Source organism: Desmodus rotundus, chromosome 13 (genome assembly GCF_022682495.2).
Source record: "Desmodus rotundus isolate HL8 chromosome 13, HLdesRot8A.1, whole genome shotgun sequence".
In the NCBI taxonomy this organism is placed as follows: domain Eukaryota; kingdom Metazoa; phylum Chordata; class Mammalia; order Chiroptera; family Phyllostomidae; genus Desmodus; species Desmodus rotundus.
Window position 1 is genome coordinate 49,001,050 of NC_071399.1, and position 16,849 is coordinate 49,017,898.

The window sequence follows — 16,849 nt, forward strand, 5'->3', positions numbered from 1 at the left end:
ATCTCATGTATGCTGTGTCACTGCAAAACTTTAGGTTCTCAATCTCTGAAATGAAATTGTTGTTCTTTATTCCAGGTGCCAAGGATGTAATGGGAATTAATGAGAAGGAAGCATTTCAACAAGAAGAGCCCAAAGGAGCTTCACAAACAAAAGAGCCAATTTACAACATGAGACAGGGGATCAGAATCAAACCCTGAGTCTTTAGGCTCAAAACTAGAGTTCTGACAACCTAAGAATGTTCTCTACACACTCGCACAGTTTGTTTTACTATGCAAACCCATATATATTTATCAAATCAGTCCAAAGTTAGAAACAAGCTGAGGACATTTTGTTGATAAGACTTACATCCAAATGGTAAATACTGAGACATACAAGCATACATGCAAAATGAATACTGTTTCTTTCTGTATCTCTGGAGACTGTTTTTCTGACAATCATTTATCAAGTTATAAGCACTGGTTGCCTGTAAACCTACTTTACTTCCACCCTGCGGGTACTATAATCTACAAGCTGGTTTTCCATCAATAAAAATTATGATAACTGAATAATAAATTACAAAGTATCAATACTTATCCCATTTTTTAAAATTAAAATCCAGGAGAAAACATTTTTACCATCATCTTTTAAAATTTATGTAGTAGGAAAAAAACACATAAACACACTCCAAATATTTGACATGAGTAGGCTAAAATCCACTAAATAATTAATATAATCCAATGATAAACAAACATTAGTCAGACTGTTTAATATTTCTGTACTTGCTTTTCTGGTATTTATTATTTTTAAAACTGATATATTCCATTTTCATCACAGGCTTCTGGTATTAGTATTGTTGGACCCAGCAACAAGTTACAAATGTAAACAATTTGCTTATCTCCCCAGTTAAGACTTAGATAAGTACATTTGAGAGAAAGGTCTGTGATATGTCTAATCTTTTTTAAATGTCTTCTAATACAAGTCTGGACAAACAGTGGAAGTTTAATAAATTAAAGTTAATTTCAAGACTTTTTAAACATCTTTATGAGAAAAGTCCTTAGTAACAATTTTTTTTTTTAATGATTAGTTTGGAAAAGGAAAGTCAAAATAACCATGATCTGTATTTTTCTTTTTTTTAAAAAAAAGATTTTATTTATTTATTTTTAAACAGTGGGGAAGGGAGGGAGAAAGTGAGGGATAGAAACATCACTGTGTGGTTGCCTCTCATGTGTCTCCTACTAGGGACCTGGCCCAAAATCCAGGAATGTGGCCTGACTAGGAATCGAACCAGGCTGGATGATTCGCAGGCTGGCACTCAGTCCACTGAGCCACACCAGGCAGGGCCATGATCTGTATTTACCACTGCTGGTATTAGTTAATAGATTTTAGCTAGGAGAGAGACAGATGAGTATAAACTCATCTATATGGTGATTACCAATGCAATGATATAAAATCTTCAATTTTCAATTACCCATGCAAATGGAAGGGAGAAATATCAGGTAAAACAAAAAGGAAGATACTTCACCCATTTAAGTAATACCCCTGATAAGCAGGACTGTTACCTTGCAGGTCCTGATCCAGGAAAAGTGAGAGTCCCAGACCATAGGCAGACACTCACCATGTGGGCAAACAGAACATAGGTAACCAGAGGACTGCTATAACTAGCTTTATAGTATTAGCATTCCTCCTCTTAAAAACTAAATCCTCGACACGCAATTTTTATCTAAAAGTTCCAAACAAAACCTCCCATAAAAAAGAAACAAGGTGATTTCCTACATGAAATCACTAAGACTAGGGCTTATTTTATCTCTTTCTGCCAGAGTTTTTTGTTATGTTTTTTTATTTTTTTCAAGATTTTTATTTATTTAATTTTTTAGAGAAAGGAGAATGGATGGGGCAAACATCAGTGCACAAGAGAACACCAACTGATTGCCTCCTGAATGCCCCCAACTGGAGGCCAGGCCCACAAGGAAGGCATGTACCCTGACTAGGAAATCAAACCAGTGACCTTTGGGTTTGCAGGGTGACACCCAACCCACTGAGCCACCCCAGTCAGGGCAAGTTTTTTGTTTTGGTTTTTTTTTTTAACTCTCACTTGAGGATATGTTAGTATTAATTTGAGAGAGAGAAACATTGATATGAGTGAGAAACATCAATCAGTTGCCTCTTACATGCTAGCAACCTTTTGAGCCACCTGGCCAGGGTGCTTCCAGAGTTTTCAGAAGACAGTAATTAACTGAAAATAAAATCTAGGGAAAAATTCAAAATCACTTTACCGAATATGCACCAATGTCTGTACCTTTGTTATGAACTCCTCTAGCTGCTCTACAAACTGCTTGGTCTGCTGCTGAATAAACTGCTCACAGGCCGATTTCAGATGACGGTCCACATCTTTTTTGGAGTCAAGATAATGTTCTCTTATCTCAGGAGTACCCTAAAAAAGATGACAATTTCCTCCTGTTTTTACATACATAACAATTACCAGACATGTAAAGAATATCGTTTACCTCCCACCACCAAAGAAAAGGACTCCTTCTCACCTCCAACAAGAATTCTATCAAGGCATTGTTGCTATTCAGCCTAAAAAATCTCGGAACAGTCATAGGGTTCAGGATTTTAAATGCTGCATCTGTGAAACAAAATTACTCATCCAGTTAAAGTTGACAGTTGCAACACAAAAGCCAAGTCACTATTTCAGTGTGTTAACATACACTAGTTTTCTATTACCACAAAGCAAGAACAGTGTCATTTAACCAACTCATCTCCATGACGACAGTGAAATCTGTGCCAAGAGGGCCACAGCACCCAGTTATTTTCTAAAAGTAAAAACTGCAAAGTGACTACTAAACATAATTATTCACTTATAGACAAAAAAGAAAAATGATAAATAATTCATACCTTCGAACTTCATGGCTTTACTTTTTCATGAAATAGTTTTTTTTTAATATTCATATACTTACCCAGTGTCTTTTGTTAAGATCCCAGCTGGCACAGAAATTTATTCATTTAAAGCAGAGTGAATAAACTAATGTGTCAGCCAGAAAGAAAACACCGAAAGGACATATTTACCCCTTAACCTCCAGACTAACTAGAATCTATGTAAGTTATTAATTGAGGTCTCATTGATGTTCAAATGCAATAAGATATAACATTAGTCACGAGAGGTTAGAACTTAAAAGTTAAGACAGCAAGTACTATTATGGATAGTCAGAAAAGACCATTTCTTCACTTTGCTTTGACTTGCCAGACTGGAAAAAACAAAGCATGCAAAGCTTCCAACCCTGGTTTTACCACAAGAGTACTTACTGCCCTGACCCTGATCTTACTGAAAAAGAACCCCACTATCAGATTCAGTGTTCAGAGTAAGGCTTTAGTAAATGGCTCTTTGTTTTTGTTCTCTTTTCTACAAGATACCTGAAAGAGTGTCTACAATAAAAAGAATCAAGTCAGCATATGGTAGGATTACAGAGGATAATGTTTTAGGGAAAACATACTTTAAACCAATACTTGCCAAAATTTTAGGGTATTTCATTTTCTCACACTTCAGTGGATCTATCCTAGAACCTAACAGCAACAAATTATGAATTTTTAAAAAATGAAAGAAAGTAGATTAGCTCTGCTTTATCCCATCACTAAAATAAAGGACTATCGGCACCTGGCATTCTTCAAGGGTAAGACCCCTAGTCCCACATTCCACACTGAAAAGAAAGAAGGAAATCAACTAGAATGGTTAAGAGATAGAAGCCTCCAATGAGAATGAACTCTAAAAGAAATTATGCATTCTCTCAGATCAAAAGCCAGGAAAGCTGGCTGCTGTTTTAAAGAAAAATCACTAAGTATATGAATAACACATAAGCTTACTATCCAAATTCCTATAGAACCAAAAAGCATTCTCTGTGGTGGAAAGAAGAAAGCATTAGGAAAAGAACAGCAAAGTGTTTTAATATGACTCATGATGAGACCACGTTGGCTCTCAGGTAAGATACATCAAGTCTACTAATTTGTAGGCACCATCATTAGGGAACAACATCCTACCCTTGGAAATCCTCTTAATTGGAGTTTCACTGAACCACAGAACACAGAAAATGTAATTTCAGTGACTATGAATTTTCTCAATTCTCCTAAGACATGAGGTAGGTTCATTCATTACATAAATGAATGGCTTAAGTCATTAGAGTTTGATTCTCTTGAAAATGGTTAAATAATAATAAAGTTTTAGATAATTTTGTTAAATACTTAAGAAAAATGAGGGGTATTTGTGGTATACTCTTCATTGCTTAAGATCAATATCTTAGAAAATAACTACTTATTTTTTCGAATCATTGGTTATTATTTGAGAGACAAATCATTAGGATAGATGAAGTATCTTTCCCAAGATGATCCTACATCTATTACCAACTCAAAGATGCTATCTCTCTACATGATCACCTAACCACCAATATAACCATACACTTACATTCATTGAAACACCTTAGCTCACAAAGCACTTTAACATACATTTTCATTCTTAATTGACCTTGATAACACCCATCCAAGATTACACAAGAGCCAAGAAATGGTAAGCCAGGAACAGAAATGGACTTTTTCAGAATGTAAGTACTCTTTCCTTTTTATCCAGCTGGCTTCCTAAATTTTCATGAACTGACAAACTGAATGTTTAAAACCATCCCAGCTAGCTGACACTGTAAGTAGTTGGTATGCTGATTTTTCATTTTTTAACTGGTTATGGTAATATGTGGCAGAGTCTAAGAGAGGTGATGCTATATTACAAACTGAAATGCTCAGATAAAGCTCCTTTCATAAAGAAAATATAGCAAGTTAGATGCAATAGGATGTTGATAGCTCAGTAGGAACAAGTAACATGCTTAGCAGGCACAGCATGCAAAAAAAATTGCAGATGAACATAAAATAAACCTGTAACCTGTGCTGACACATTTGGACAGGTCCAACACACCCAACTGTGCCAGCCAGGACAATAAAGTACCTCTAGTTTTCTTGAGGTCCAGGGAAATTTCCTTAATGGTAAATTCAGTGTGAAATGGAGCAATTTGTTCACGAAGAATCAAAAGATGCTTTATTAAGAAAAGTTGTCCATCAATCTGAGTCTAAATGATAAGACAGAAAAATGGATATTATCAAAAATTAAATATATGTATGAACACATAGAACACATACATTATTAATCAACATTAAGTTTATGTTGCCTGAACTAACTTTTTTACTCTTAATATAACTTTATGGCACCAACACTCCCCTTTGTTGTGAATTCTTCCCATATTATCCAGATTAGAATTATCTGGAAAAATCTTGCTTCACACTCCTATTAACACTGTCACCTTAGTAAATCCAAGAAAGTAAATCAGACAAGAGGTTGTAAAGCAACACAGAAAGAGAAGACAAATCTACTCTAACTTGATACAAAAGTAGCAGACAGCATGCAGCCTAATATCAGCACAGAGAAGGAAGTAAAAGATGTTCAAAGTGTGAGCATGATTCTGACTTCTTCATGCCTTTGAAGTTTCTCTTGAATAACACAGTTTTAGCTATTTGGTCAAAGTGGTTTCAAAATCCAGAATATGTGAAATATTCATATTTACATAAAAGTACAAAAGGAATCTCCAAATATACAATTACTTAGGCTTACTATTTTGGATCATCCTGCCACCAACACAGCACTGGCCACCTATACCCCTGAGAGTCTGTGCATTTCCTTGTGCCCTCTCATGACCCATCCATAAAAGTCTTGTGGTTCAAGCTTAGTTCTCGAAGCTCTGACCCAAACAGTAAATAATCATAACTCTCATTTTGGAAAAGAGTCTGTATATTAACAAGAACAAAGCTGTTGGTTTAATCTTTCTACCTTGAAAATATTTCTAATGAAATTATACTACAGTAGGAAAAGAATAAAAGGGCTATGAAACAAAGTGACTCCTCTCTGGTCTCTCCCCACCTTCTAAACAAACACATAATCAATATATAAGTGGCTGATGGAAACTAACTTTGCCTCTGGATCACAGAGCATTAGATAAGTAGGGAATGCTGCACATTTTGAATACTTATCTGCTTTTAAAAGAACTAGCAACTCCAACAGGCAAAACAGTATAACATAGATTCGATTTACTAAGTAAGCTGTTGTAATCCAGCAAATAGTATCATTTCAGTTTACTGATATACTAGGTGCTCAGTTTAAGTATATAAGAACTATTTCTTGCCTTAAAAAAGTCTCTAAGACATTGAGTCATTATTTTTATGGATCACTTTTTAAATGTAGAGGAAGCATTTGAGATCTGGTTCCCAGCACATGTCGTCAGTTTGGCTAAAATAAACACATATAAAAATATATGTGTTCTCTACAAGTTTGGACATTTTTATGTCAACATCTACTTGATGTAGTCCACAGAATTTCAAAGAAGTCCATCCAGGACTCCCTGCAGACATAGACCCAGTACTGGGTACATTGTGCCCCACCAGCTCCCAACTTTGCACTGGCTGAACTTCAGTGAGTTTCTCTCAGAATTCTGGGCCTCCTTGCTTCAAGCAGCAGGCCATAGGAACCATTCAAGGTGGATAAGGGTTGAGATAACCCAGGGAAAGGAGGGAAAAAAATGGGTAGCTGCTTTTAATCTCAGCTGTCTGTTTGTTTGTTTATAGAGAGGGGAAGGGAGAAAGAGAGGGACAGAAACATCAATGTGTGGTTGCTTCTCACGCACCTGCTACTGGGGACCTGGGCAGCAACCCAGGCATGTGCCCTGACTGAAATCAAACACGTGGCTAATCTCAGCTTTTTCACTGGATTGCTAACTGAGTTATCTGAACAAAATCTTTCCTGTTTAAATGAGAGACTGAACTCCCTTTAGTTCCGAAAGAGAAAGGGCACTTGCTTCCCTAACCCAAATAGCCAGTGGGGTAAGGATGGTTGTTCAGATCCCCAAATCTGGAGTGGTGGATATGGGGACCAGGAGTCACCCAATACAGTAGTGTAGCTTATACCAGAGACACCAGTGGAAGCCCTGGGGAGAAGGGCAGGACATCCTGCAATGGGTTCAACCTGAGAGAGGAGATTGAGAAAGGGGCCTGTGCCTAAGAAAGAGTCCCTGTTATGGTGGCATCTGGTAAGCTCTCTCTGGCCCTTGCTCAGATATTCTTAGGTGACTAAAACATTTTGTGGGTTTCCCTGAGGAAAATTTCCTCTAAGGCAGTAATTTTGAACCATTTTTATCTCATGACACACATAAACTAATTACTAAAATTCTGCAGCACAACAAAAAATACATTTTTTGCCAACTGGACAAAAAATAGGTATAATTTGACAATCTAAGGGAAGACAGGTCAGTACCTCTACCTAAATAGTCAGGTACGGCATGTTTTAAAACTTCTTGCAGCACACTCGTTGAAAATTGCTGCTCTAGAGTATAGGGCAGTCCTACAGGGATATTTACTGCATTTGGCTCATATGGAAATATGTACATAAGGACTGGCTTTTCCTAGAATACAGACCTCAAAATTAACATGGGAAATCATGTCTCTGAGACCATCAAGGACCACGACAGCCAGCCTCCTGTTAATAATACTAAGATAACCTAGATGAGAATCCTGTGATACTTCTAAATTAATCTTCTTTGCACATAATTAGAAAAAAAATGGCTATAAAATAAGGAACAAAGAATGAAAAGCATATTTAATTGGTTTCTCGAAGCTTCAAAAAAGAGGATTTACACACGAGGGGGCACCCAAAAGAACCTGAATTATCTTCTGGAGGGCAGGCCCCTTGCACTACAGGCTTCCTTCACTGAGTGTTCTAGGAGCCCATGTGTCCATCTGCATCAGTGCACCAGCCAGCATTGTTGTGAGAGGATGTGTTCAGCTACAGTGAATTTTTTTTTGAAGACTCTTTCAATGTGTTTGCCCATTGAATGATGGGTGATTTCTGAGTGCACTTGCCCACATTATGTTGACTGTTCAGCAGTTTTTGACCAAAAACCACATGACCCCAGTGCCCCACCCTCCCTATTCACCTGATCCAGCCCCGAGTGACGTTTTTTTGTTTCCCTGGATAAAAAAAGTCCTCAAAGGGAAATGTTTTGACATTGTGGAAGAGGTGAAACAAAAGCAATTGAAGCACTAAAAGGCATCAAAATCAACAAGTTCAAAAACTGTTTAGAGCAGTGGAAAAAATGTCTCAATAGGTGTACTGCATCAAATGGAGAGTCTTTGAAGATGACTGAAGTTTAAACATGTAAGAATAAATACACAATTTTTTATAAATAAATTCGGGTTATTTTTGAGACTCCCCTATAAGTGGATCAACCTATGATGTCATTTAGGTGTCAACCCAATCCTTTGACATATTAAAAATATCTGTCCTATTTTAAAATGGGGAAGGTCATTTGGATCTTAACTTGTCAAGGACAGCTTGTAAAGAACAACCATCACTCAGAACCATCAGAGGTCGAGTTGAATGGAAGTCTGACAACTGCAGAATTAAAGAAACCACATCCATCCAGACTGATAGGAGTGGCAGAGATGTGGAACAGGCTGGGTCCAAATCCATGTATGGTGGATAAAATATAGGAGGAATGTCTCGGGACAGAGGAGTCTCAGGCTCACACCAGGCACCCCATAACTTCTAGCTGCAAAAACCAGCACAGATTGAATCAGCAGAAAAAAACTGCTGAAGTCCCAGGCAGTTCTTCTTAAACAACCCCCCATGCACTTACGGACTCACTCCCACTGAGCTCAAGCACCGCAGTAGCAACTTGAAAGGCAGCAGTGGTATACAGCGAGGAACTGAAGTGTCTGACATCCAGGTGAGACATGGGGGACAGCTTTCTCCCCTCCTAGGCAGAGAGGCCATAGAGACCATTGCCCCTTTTCTGAACTCTCCTCCCAAAGATCCACAGAACCAGGAGGTGGGTGCCACATCAAAGACTCCATCAACCTCACTAACACTGTTTGCCCTGCCTTGGAGATCCCCTGAGACTCCATCCCACCCAATGTGCATGCCCACCCGAACTGTAACATGACTTCCATATGAATGGCTGGTCTTGGCTCATGCTTCACAAGGTCCTAAATCCTCTCAAACAAGCAACAGCCAGCCTCAGTGAGCCTCCAGCACCCTTACCTCTTGCTAAGTGGCCCCAGGCCCAGCACTAGCAGCAGCCTGCCTAGATTCACAGCTTGGCTTCACCTGGGAATCTTCAAGTCCAGCAAAAGTAGTGTCCATCACAGATTGCTTTATAGCTCATGCAGGGTGGCCCAAGGCAGAACACAGGCAGGGGCTGACCTTGGCCTGCACCACCCCAGAAGCTGAAGAGCCTCTACCAGTGGAGAGCTACAGACCATGTCAGAGCCCCACCACACTGCCACTGCACAGCTGATAATGCCACGGAGGGCAGAGATTGGTGGTCAGTGTCACAGCCAGTCACTGCAGCTTACTGGCCTGTGTAAACACCACCCAGTGACCTCTCAACAGCAATCAAGGTTCAACTACAAGAGGGGTGTACTCAGCCCACACAAAGGGAGCACCTCAAGTGCCCAGCTTGGGTGATAGGGGAGGCTGTGCCATTGGACCCTACAGGACACCTACTACATTAGGCCATGCTACCAAGACACAGAGTCATAGCAGCTCTACCTAATGTATAGAAACAACACAGGGAGGCTGTCAAAATGAGGACACAAAGAAACATGGCCCAACAATAGAACAGATCAAAACTCCAGAAAAAGAGCTAAACAAAATGGAGATAAGCCATTTATCAGATGCAGAGTTCACAACACTGGTTATAAGGAACTTAGGGAGGACCTCAACAGCATAAAAAAGATTCAGTCATAAGGGAAGGTTACACTAACTAAAATAAAGAGCAATTTCAAGGGAAACAACAGTAGAGTGGATGAAGCCAAAAATCAAATCAATAATGTGGAACATAAGGAAGCAAAAACAACCAATCAGAAAACAAGAAGAAAAAAGAATCCAAAAAAAAGAGAATAGAGTAAGCAACCTCCATGAAAACTTCAAGCAGTCCAACACTCACATCATAAGTGTGACACAAGGAGAAAGAGCAAGAAATTGAAAATCTATTTGAAAAAATAGTGAAAGAAAACTTCCCAAATTTGGTGAAGGAAATAAGACATGCAAGTCCAGGAAGCACAGAGTCCCAAACAAGATGGATGTAAAGGGGCCCACTCCAAGACACATCATACTTAAAATGCTGAAGGTTAAAGAGAAAGAGAAAATCTTAATAGCAGCAAGACAAAAGAAGTTAGTTACCTACAAGGGAGTTCCCATAAGACTGTCAGCTGATTTCTCATAAGAAACTTTGTAGGCTAGAAGGGACTGGCAAGAAATATTCAAAGTCATGAAAAGCAGGGACCTACAGCCAAGATCGCTCTACCCAGCAAAGCTATCATTTAGAATGGAAGGGCTGATAAAATGCTCCCTAGACAAGGCAAAGGTAAAGGAGTTCACCACCACCAAGCCATTATTATAGGAAATGTAAAGGAACTTATTAAAGAAAAAGAAGATCAAAACCATGAACATTAAAAAGGCAACAAACTAACAACTATTTACAACTGAATCTAAAACAAACAAATTAAGCAAACAACCAGAAAACGAACAGAATCATAAATATGCAGTTCGTTTGGAGGATTATCAGCTCAGTAGGGGAAGGGGGAGAATGGATAAATGGTGCAGGGATTAAGAAGCATAACTGAGAAAAAAAAAAAAAGGAAGCATAGCTGGTAGGAACAAATAGAGGGAAGTTAAAAATAGATAGGGAATGGAGAGGTCAAAGAACTTAATGTGAACAACCTATGGACATGAACTAAGGAGGGTAACTGCTGAAGGGAAGAGGGATACCAGGTGGGAGGGAGCAAAGGTGGAAATATTAGGACAACTGTAATAGTATAATCAATGGAATACTTTTTAAGAAAAGAAAAACAAGCCCTGGCTGCTGTGGCTCAGTGGACTGAGCACCAGACTGTGCACCAAAGGGTTGCCCGTACATGTTTGGGTTGCGGGCCAGGTCCCCAGTAGGGGGCACACAAGAGACAACCATACATTGATGTTTCTCTCCCTCTCTTCTAACCTCCCTTCCCCTCGCTCTATGAATGAATGAATGAATGAATGAATGAATGAAAGAAGACAGAATCATGGATATGGAGGGCGTTTTGATGAAAGAAAGGGAAGGAAGGGAGGGAGGGAGGAGACAGAATCATGGATATGGAGGGCGTTTTGATAGCTGCCAGATGGTAGGGGATGTGGGGGATAGGTGATGAGATGAGGGGATTAAGAAGTACAAATTGGTAGTTACAGAATAGTCATGGGGATGTAAAGTACAGTATAAGAAATAAAGTAGCCAAAGAACTTCTACACATGACCCACGGACATAAACAATGGTGTTGGATTGCCTGAGGGAGTAGGGGGTGCTGGGTGGAGGAGGGGCAAAGGGGTAAAACTTGAGACAACTGTAATAGCATAATCAAAAAACTATAATAGGCTTCTGGCCAAGATGGAGGCATAGGTAGACACACTGCGTCTCTCACACAACCAAAACAAGGACAAAAACAATTTAAAAACTCCCAGCCTCACAGGAGAGTTCCATGGAGAGAACCACAGGGGCCTAGAATGTACACAAGCCCATCTACCCACTCGGGAATAAGCAATAGCGGGTTCCAATTTGATTGTGGGTAGCAGAGGGAGTGACTGAAATCCCGCAGAGAGTGGAGCAGGCGCCATTGCTCCCTCTCCACCCCTCCCCCACATACAGCAACACAGCACAGCGACCAGCGTTACCCCACCCCAGTGAACATCTAAGGCTCCGCCCCTTTACATAACAGGCACACCAAGACAAAAAAATGGCCCAAATGAAAGAATAGATCAAAGCTCCAGAGACAATTCAACTAAGCAACAAAGAGATAGCCAACCTATCAGATGAGCAGTTCAAAACACTGGTAATCAGGAAGTTCACAGAATTAGTTGAATTTGGTCACAAATTAGATGAAAAAATGAAGGCTATGCTAAGAGAAACAAAGGAAAATGTACAGGGAACAAATAGTGATGTGAAGGAAACTGGAACTCAAATCAACGGTGTGGACCAGAAGGAAGAAACAAACATTCAACCAGAAAAGAATGAAGAAACAAGAATTCAGAAAAATGAGGAGAGACTTAGGAACCTCCAGGACATCTTTAAGTGTTCCAACATCCGAATTATAGGGGTGCCAGAAGGAGAAGAGGAAGAACAAAACATTGAAAACTTATTTGAACAAATAAGGAAAGAGAACTTCCCTGATCTGGCAAAGGAAATAGACTTCCAAGAAGTCCAAGAAGCTCAGAGAGTCCCAAAGAAGCTGGACCCAAGGAGGAACACACTAAGGCACATCATCATTACATTCCCCAAGATTAAAGAGAAGGAGAGAATCTTAGAAGCAACAAGAGAAAAGGACACAGTTACCTACAAAGGGGTTCCCATAAGACTGTCAGCTGATTTCTCAAAAGAAACCTTACAGGCAAGAAGGGGCTGCCAAGAAGTATTCCAAGTCATGAAAGGCAAGGACCTACATCCAAGATTACTGTATCCAGCAAAGCTATCATTTAGAATGGAAGGGCAGATAAAGTACTTCTCAGATAAGGTCAAGTTAAAGGAGTTCATCATCACCAAGCCCTTATTATATGAAATGTTAAAGGGATTTATCTAAGAAAAAGAAGATAAAAAATAGGAACAGTAAAAATGACAGCAAACTCGCAGTTATTAACAACCACACCTAAAGAAAAACAAAAGCAAGCTAAGCAAACAACTAGAACAGGAACAGATCCACAGAAATGGAGATCACATGGAGGGTTATCAATAGGGGAGTGGGAGGGGGAGAAAGGAGGGAAAGGTACAGAGAATAAGTAGCATAAGTGGTAGGTAGAAAATAGACTGGGGGAGGGTAAGAATAGTATAGGAAATGTAGAAGCCAAAGAACTTATAAGTATGACCCATGAACATGAACCACAGCGGGGGAATGTGGGAGGGAGGGGGTGTGCAGGATGGAGTGGAGTGAAGGGGGGGAAATGGGACAACTGTAGTAGCATAATCAATAGATATATTTAAAATATATATATATATAAAATAAGTAAATATGTAGGGAAAAGGAGGAAAAATGATTCAGTCACCTAAAAGTTTTCAAAGTTACATTTTTCTTTTTCAAATCCTCAGCTGAGAATGTACTTACAGATTTGAGAGAGAAAGGAAGGGAAAGAAACAGAGAAATATCAATCGGATGTCTTCCATATCTGCCCCCACTGGGGATGTAACCTATAACATGGGCATCTGCCCTAACCAGGAATTAAACCTGCAGTGTTTTGGAGTATGGGATGATGCTTCAACCAACTGATCCACCCAGCCAGGGCATCAATGTTACATCTTTTAATGTATGTTTTCATTACATAGTTATGTATATTTTGCCTATTATAGAAAAGGAGAGCTGAACTTGAAAATACTTTTTAAGTCCTGGCTGGTGTGGCTCAGTGGACTGAGTGGCGTCCTGCGAACGAAAGGTCACCAGTTCAATTCCTAGTCAGGGCACATGCCTGAGTTGAGGGCCAGGTCCCCAGTTAGGGGCCTGTGAGAGGCAATAGATGTTTCTCTCTCACATCGATGTTTCTCTCCCTTCCCTTCTCCCTCCCTACCCCTCTCCCTAAAAATAATTAAATAAAATCTTTTAAAAAATACTTTTTAAAACTTAAATCTGCTTGTCTATAACTTAACGTTCTACCTTCTTCTAGTCACCACATCAAAATTATATTTCAACTCTCCATTCCATATGGAAGACACAGTGATCACAAACATAAGTGGAATGTTTCCAGCAACAGGACCCAAAATTCATTTGTAAAGTTTTTTTTTTAATTTGCTTAAAGCTTTGAAGTCAGAAATCAAGTTTGTAAATCTGGAAATACAGAAAGGTTAACAAAGTTTGAACACTCCAAGCAGCAAAGAAATTTGGCTTGAAACAGCCCCACAGGCGACAAGTATTTTCAGCGAAGAGTTAGCAGAGCAACACTTTCAACCGTGCTGTATTTCCAGAAAAAGAATCACAGAGGTCTTGGGACAAGCACATGGCAGCAGTATTCAGCCCCAGATCCCTTCCTGATTAAAAGCTGTAAGTCACAAAGTCATGGTAACTACTTCTAGTCATACAACCCATGGGTGACAACTGCTGGTCCTCCAAACTGGCTTATTTCCTCCAAGTGAGGCCATTCAACTATTTAAAAAATCACTGTAAATTAAATTAAATTAGATTAAATTAAATTAAAACAAGACATCATAGTAGGGATGATTATAATTTGCTATGTTTCCTTGAAATCCCTGGTTTGGTATCTCAAGTAAATAGCAGGTCAACACCTCCCCTGTTGCTAAGGCTATAACAAGAATATCTTATCCTACAGAATTTATAATATAATTATTATTTTTGGTACTTTAGCAACTTGGAACTCTCTTACATGGTGTAGTCTTTATTTAGCACTACAGTGAAATCCTATCCTCTCTCAAAGGGCCTCAAAATCAAGTCATTAAACAAACAAATCCTATTGCTAAAACGGCTTTAAATTTTTGTGCCTATAAATAAATAACTATGCTCCACAATATTATTATAGGTAACAAGATTTCACATAACACTTTATCAAACCTTGTTTTTACTGATAGATTCTGATGCTCCAAGTAATGACTGAATGCAGGCAGACAAGGCTTCCTGTGATAATCCTTGGAATACTGCCCTCTGGTGAAATAAAAGAGAAACATCACCCTGTAGCACTTCACGAACAGAAAAAAAAGATCATAGGTTGAGTACAGGGACTGACTCATCCATTTGATTAATTTATGTCACTGGCAATATTCCTCCTGGAATTTCCTATTCCATTACAATCTGTCTAGACTAATACATAGTTTCATAATTTGCATCTGTCAAACCACTCAAGGACCCTTTAATAATACTTCCTGAGCACCTGTCTCATGCCAAGCTCTGTGCTAGATGCTGGAAATACAGTGGTGGGTAGACAAGGCAGATATAATTCTGACCTCATAAAGCTCCCAATCCAATAAGATCTCATGCTGGAGGCTGTTTTTTAAATATATAAAACCAACTTTAAAGCACACCCTCAGTAAATCCACTTCTAAAAATGTATCCCAAGTGATTAGTCAGTAGTATATAAGATTCACGCATGTGGCTCTTAATCCCAGCATTATTTAAAATGGCAAAAAAACTGGAAATAAAATGTTTAGTGATGAAGGGGCTGACAAATAAAATACTAGTAACCTAAGTTACAGAACACTGCATGAAATCAAAAAATGCTAATGGAGGTGATGAAAACTTATAAAATATAATTAGGTGAAAAAAATCAGGTTATAAAATGGTATATTAAATATGATTCTTAAATTAATTGTCATTTCTATGTCTTCCCAGAGGGTGTCACATGTTGGTCTGGGCAGGCACTCCTGTCAGCCCTCTTGCTTTCTTTCCTGTGTCCATCTCACCCAAGATAGAATTGTTAAGAATGAGCATGAGCAAAATATTCATTGTTAGGCTACAGTACTGGGCCCTGGTCTCATACTTGCTATTTTCTTTTTGTTCCCTCTCTCTTATTTTCCATGAGGTTACTGTAGTAAGAAGACTAGGGCTGCCTCTTGTTAGGTCACTGACTCTGCTTTAGGAAGCCTGAAGATGGCAGCTTAGACTAAGACCCTCTCTTTCTCCTGGTCAGCCTAAATGGGGTTTTCACAGGATTTGTCTTTCCTCTCCTTTGATGGCTAAGAGAGAAGGATAAGACATGAATGTAAGTTAAGCGAAAAAATAATAAACAGGCCTAGGGCATAAAATAAATACAGGTACAGTGACATCCTTAAGCCTACCTACTGTTTCGCTAAAATCCATGTTAAGAACCTAAGAGGCTTCACTGGGGTCTCTGATGACAATGGGTTCTATGTGGAATATGCCCCCTGCACATTTGTCTTGGAATCCTGGCTCCACTGTAGGAAGTTTCTGAATCCCAGCGTAATACCATCACTCAACACACCTGCTGGGGAACCTGGGGAAAAGTAATGTCAATGTCCAAAACTCCCTCTGGAAGAGACCTCATCAGCTGGGCAAAAAGGCTGACTCTTAACTCTATAGAGGTGATGTGGCCTCACCTCGAAAATCCCAAAACTGGGCAAATAGCACTTTGTGGTTGAATTTCAAAATCTCCAAGCACAAAATCCAGTAACTATGCAGTTTAAAATAGATACTGAGTAGTGTGTACTCTACTAAGCCAATGAAACAACCATGCAACCTTGTTCAGACCCTAGGATTCTGAGTGACAGCATCTCCATAGTGAGATGGGATACACATACCCCTTTGACCCATATTCTTAAGAAACAGTGGCATCTAGACAATTAATTACATGACTTGTATTTAATCACTTCTCTCTTTACATGCTAACTGGGTTATAATAATCAAATTAATGTTTAAAAGGTGAATTAAAGCCACTGAATTTTATAAACTATTTTGGATCAGCAGCAAACCACTAACTGTAACTGAATGTAGACAAATCTGATCTTTCAGGGATTGATAATTATAAATTGGAATGCTCAAAGTAACTATTACCTGAAATAAATGCACAGTATAAGTTGGGGATGAAAAAACATCAGGGGCAGGGGAGAAGGGGTACTGCTGATTTCAGCAAATAAGTAAAATCAGTCCATAGTAAGAAATACATGTAAATATGACTTGTTAAGGAAGCTGATTTAAACTGAGTGCAAAACTAAATTAAAGTAGTTGCATTTAATACTAAATGTATATTATACCTATGTGACATTGGATATATCACTTAAACTTTCTGCATCTCTTTTTTTCATCTATACAC

At 39.0% G+C, this 16,849-nt stretch overlaps 1 protein-coding gene across 1 annotated transcript in view; it reads right to left on the reverse strand.

Moving 5' to 3' along the window:
• Positions 1–16,849, reverse strand: part of COG3 (component of oligomeric golgi complex 3) — an 80,556-nt gene that overhangs the window by 27,079 nt on the left and 36,628 nt on the right. Inside the window, exons 16-19 of the mRNA XM_024569630.4 lie at positions 14,638–14,727; positions 4,961–5,081; positions 2,517–2,605; positions 2,276–2,410 (exon numbers count right to left, since the gene is read on the reverse strand). Coding sequence (XP_024425398.2) covers positions 2,276–2,410; positions 2,517–2,605; positions 4,961–5,081; positions 14,638–14,727 — 435 coding nt within the window. The remainder of the gene's footprint in view (positions 1–2,275; positions 2,411–2,516; positions 2,606–4,960; positions 5,082–14,637; positions 14,728–16,849) is intronic.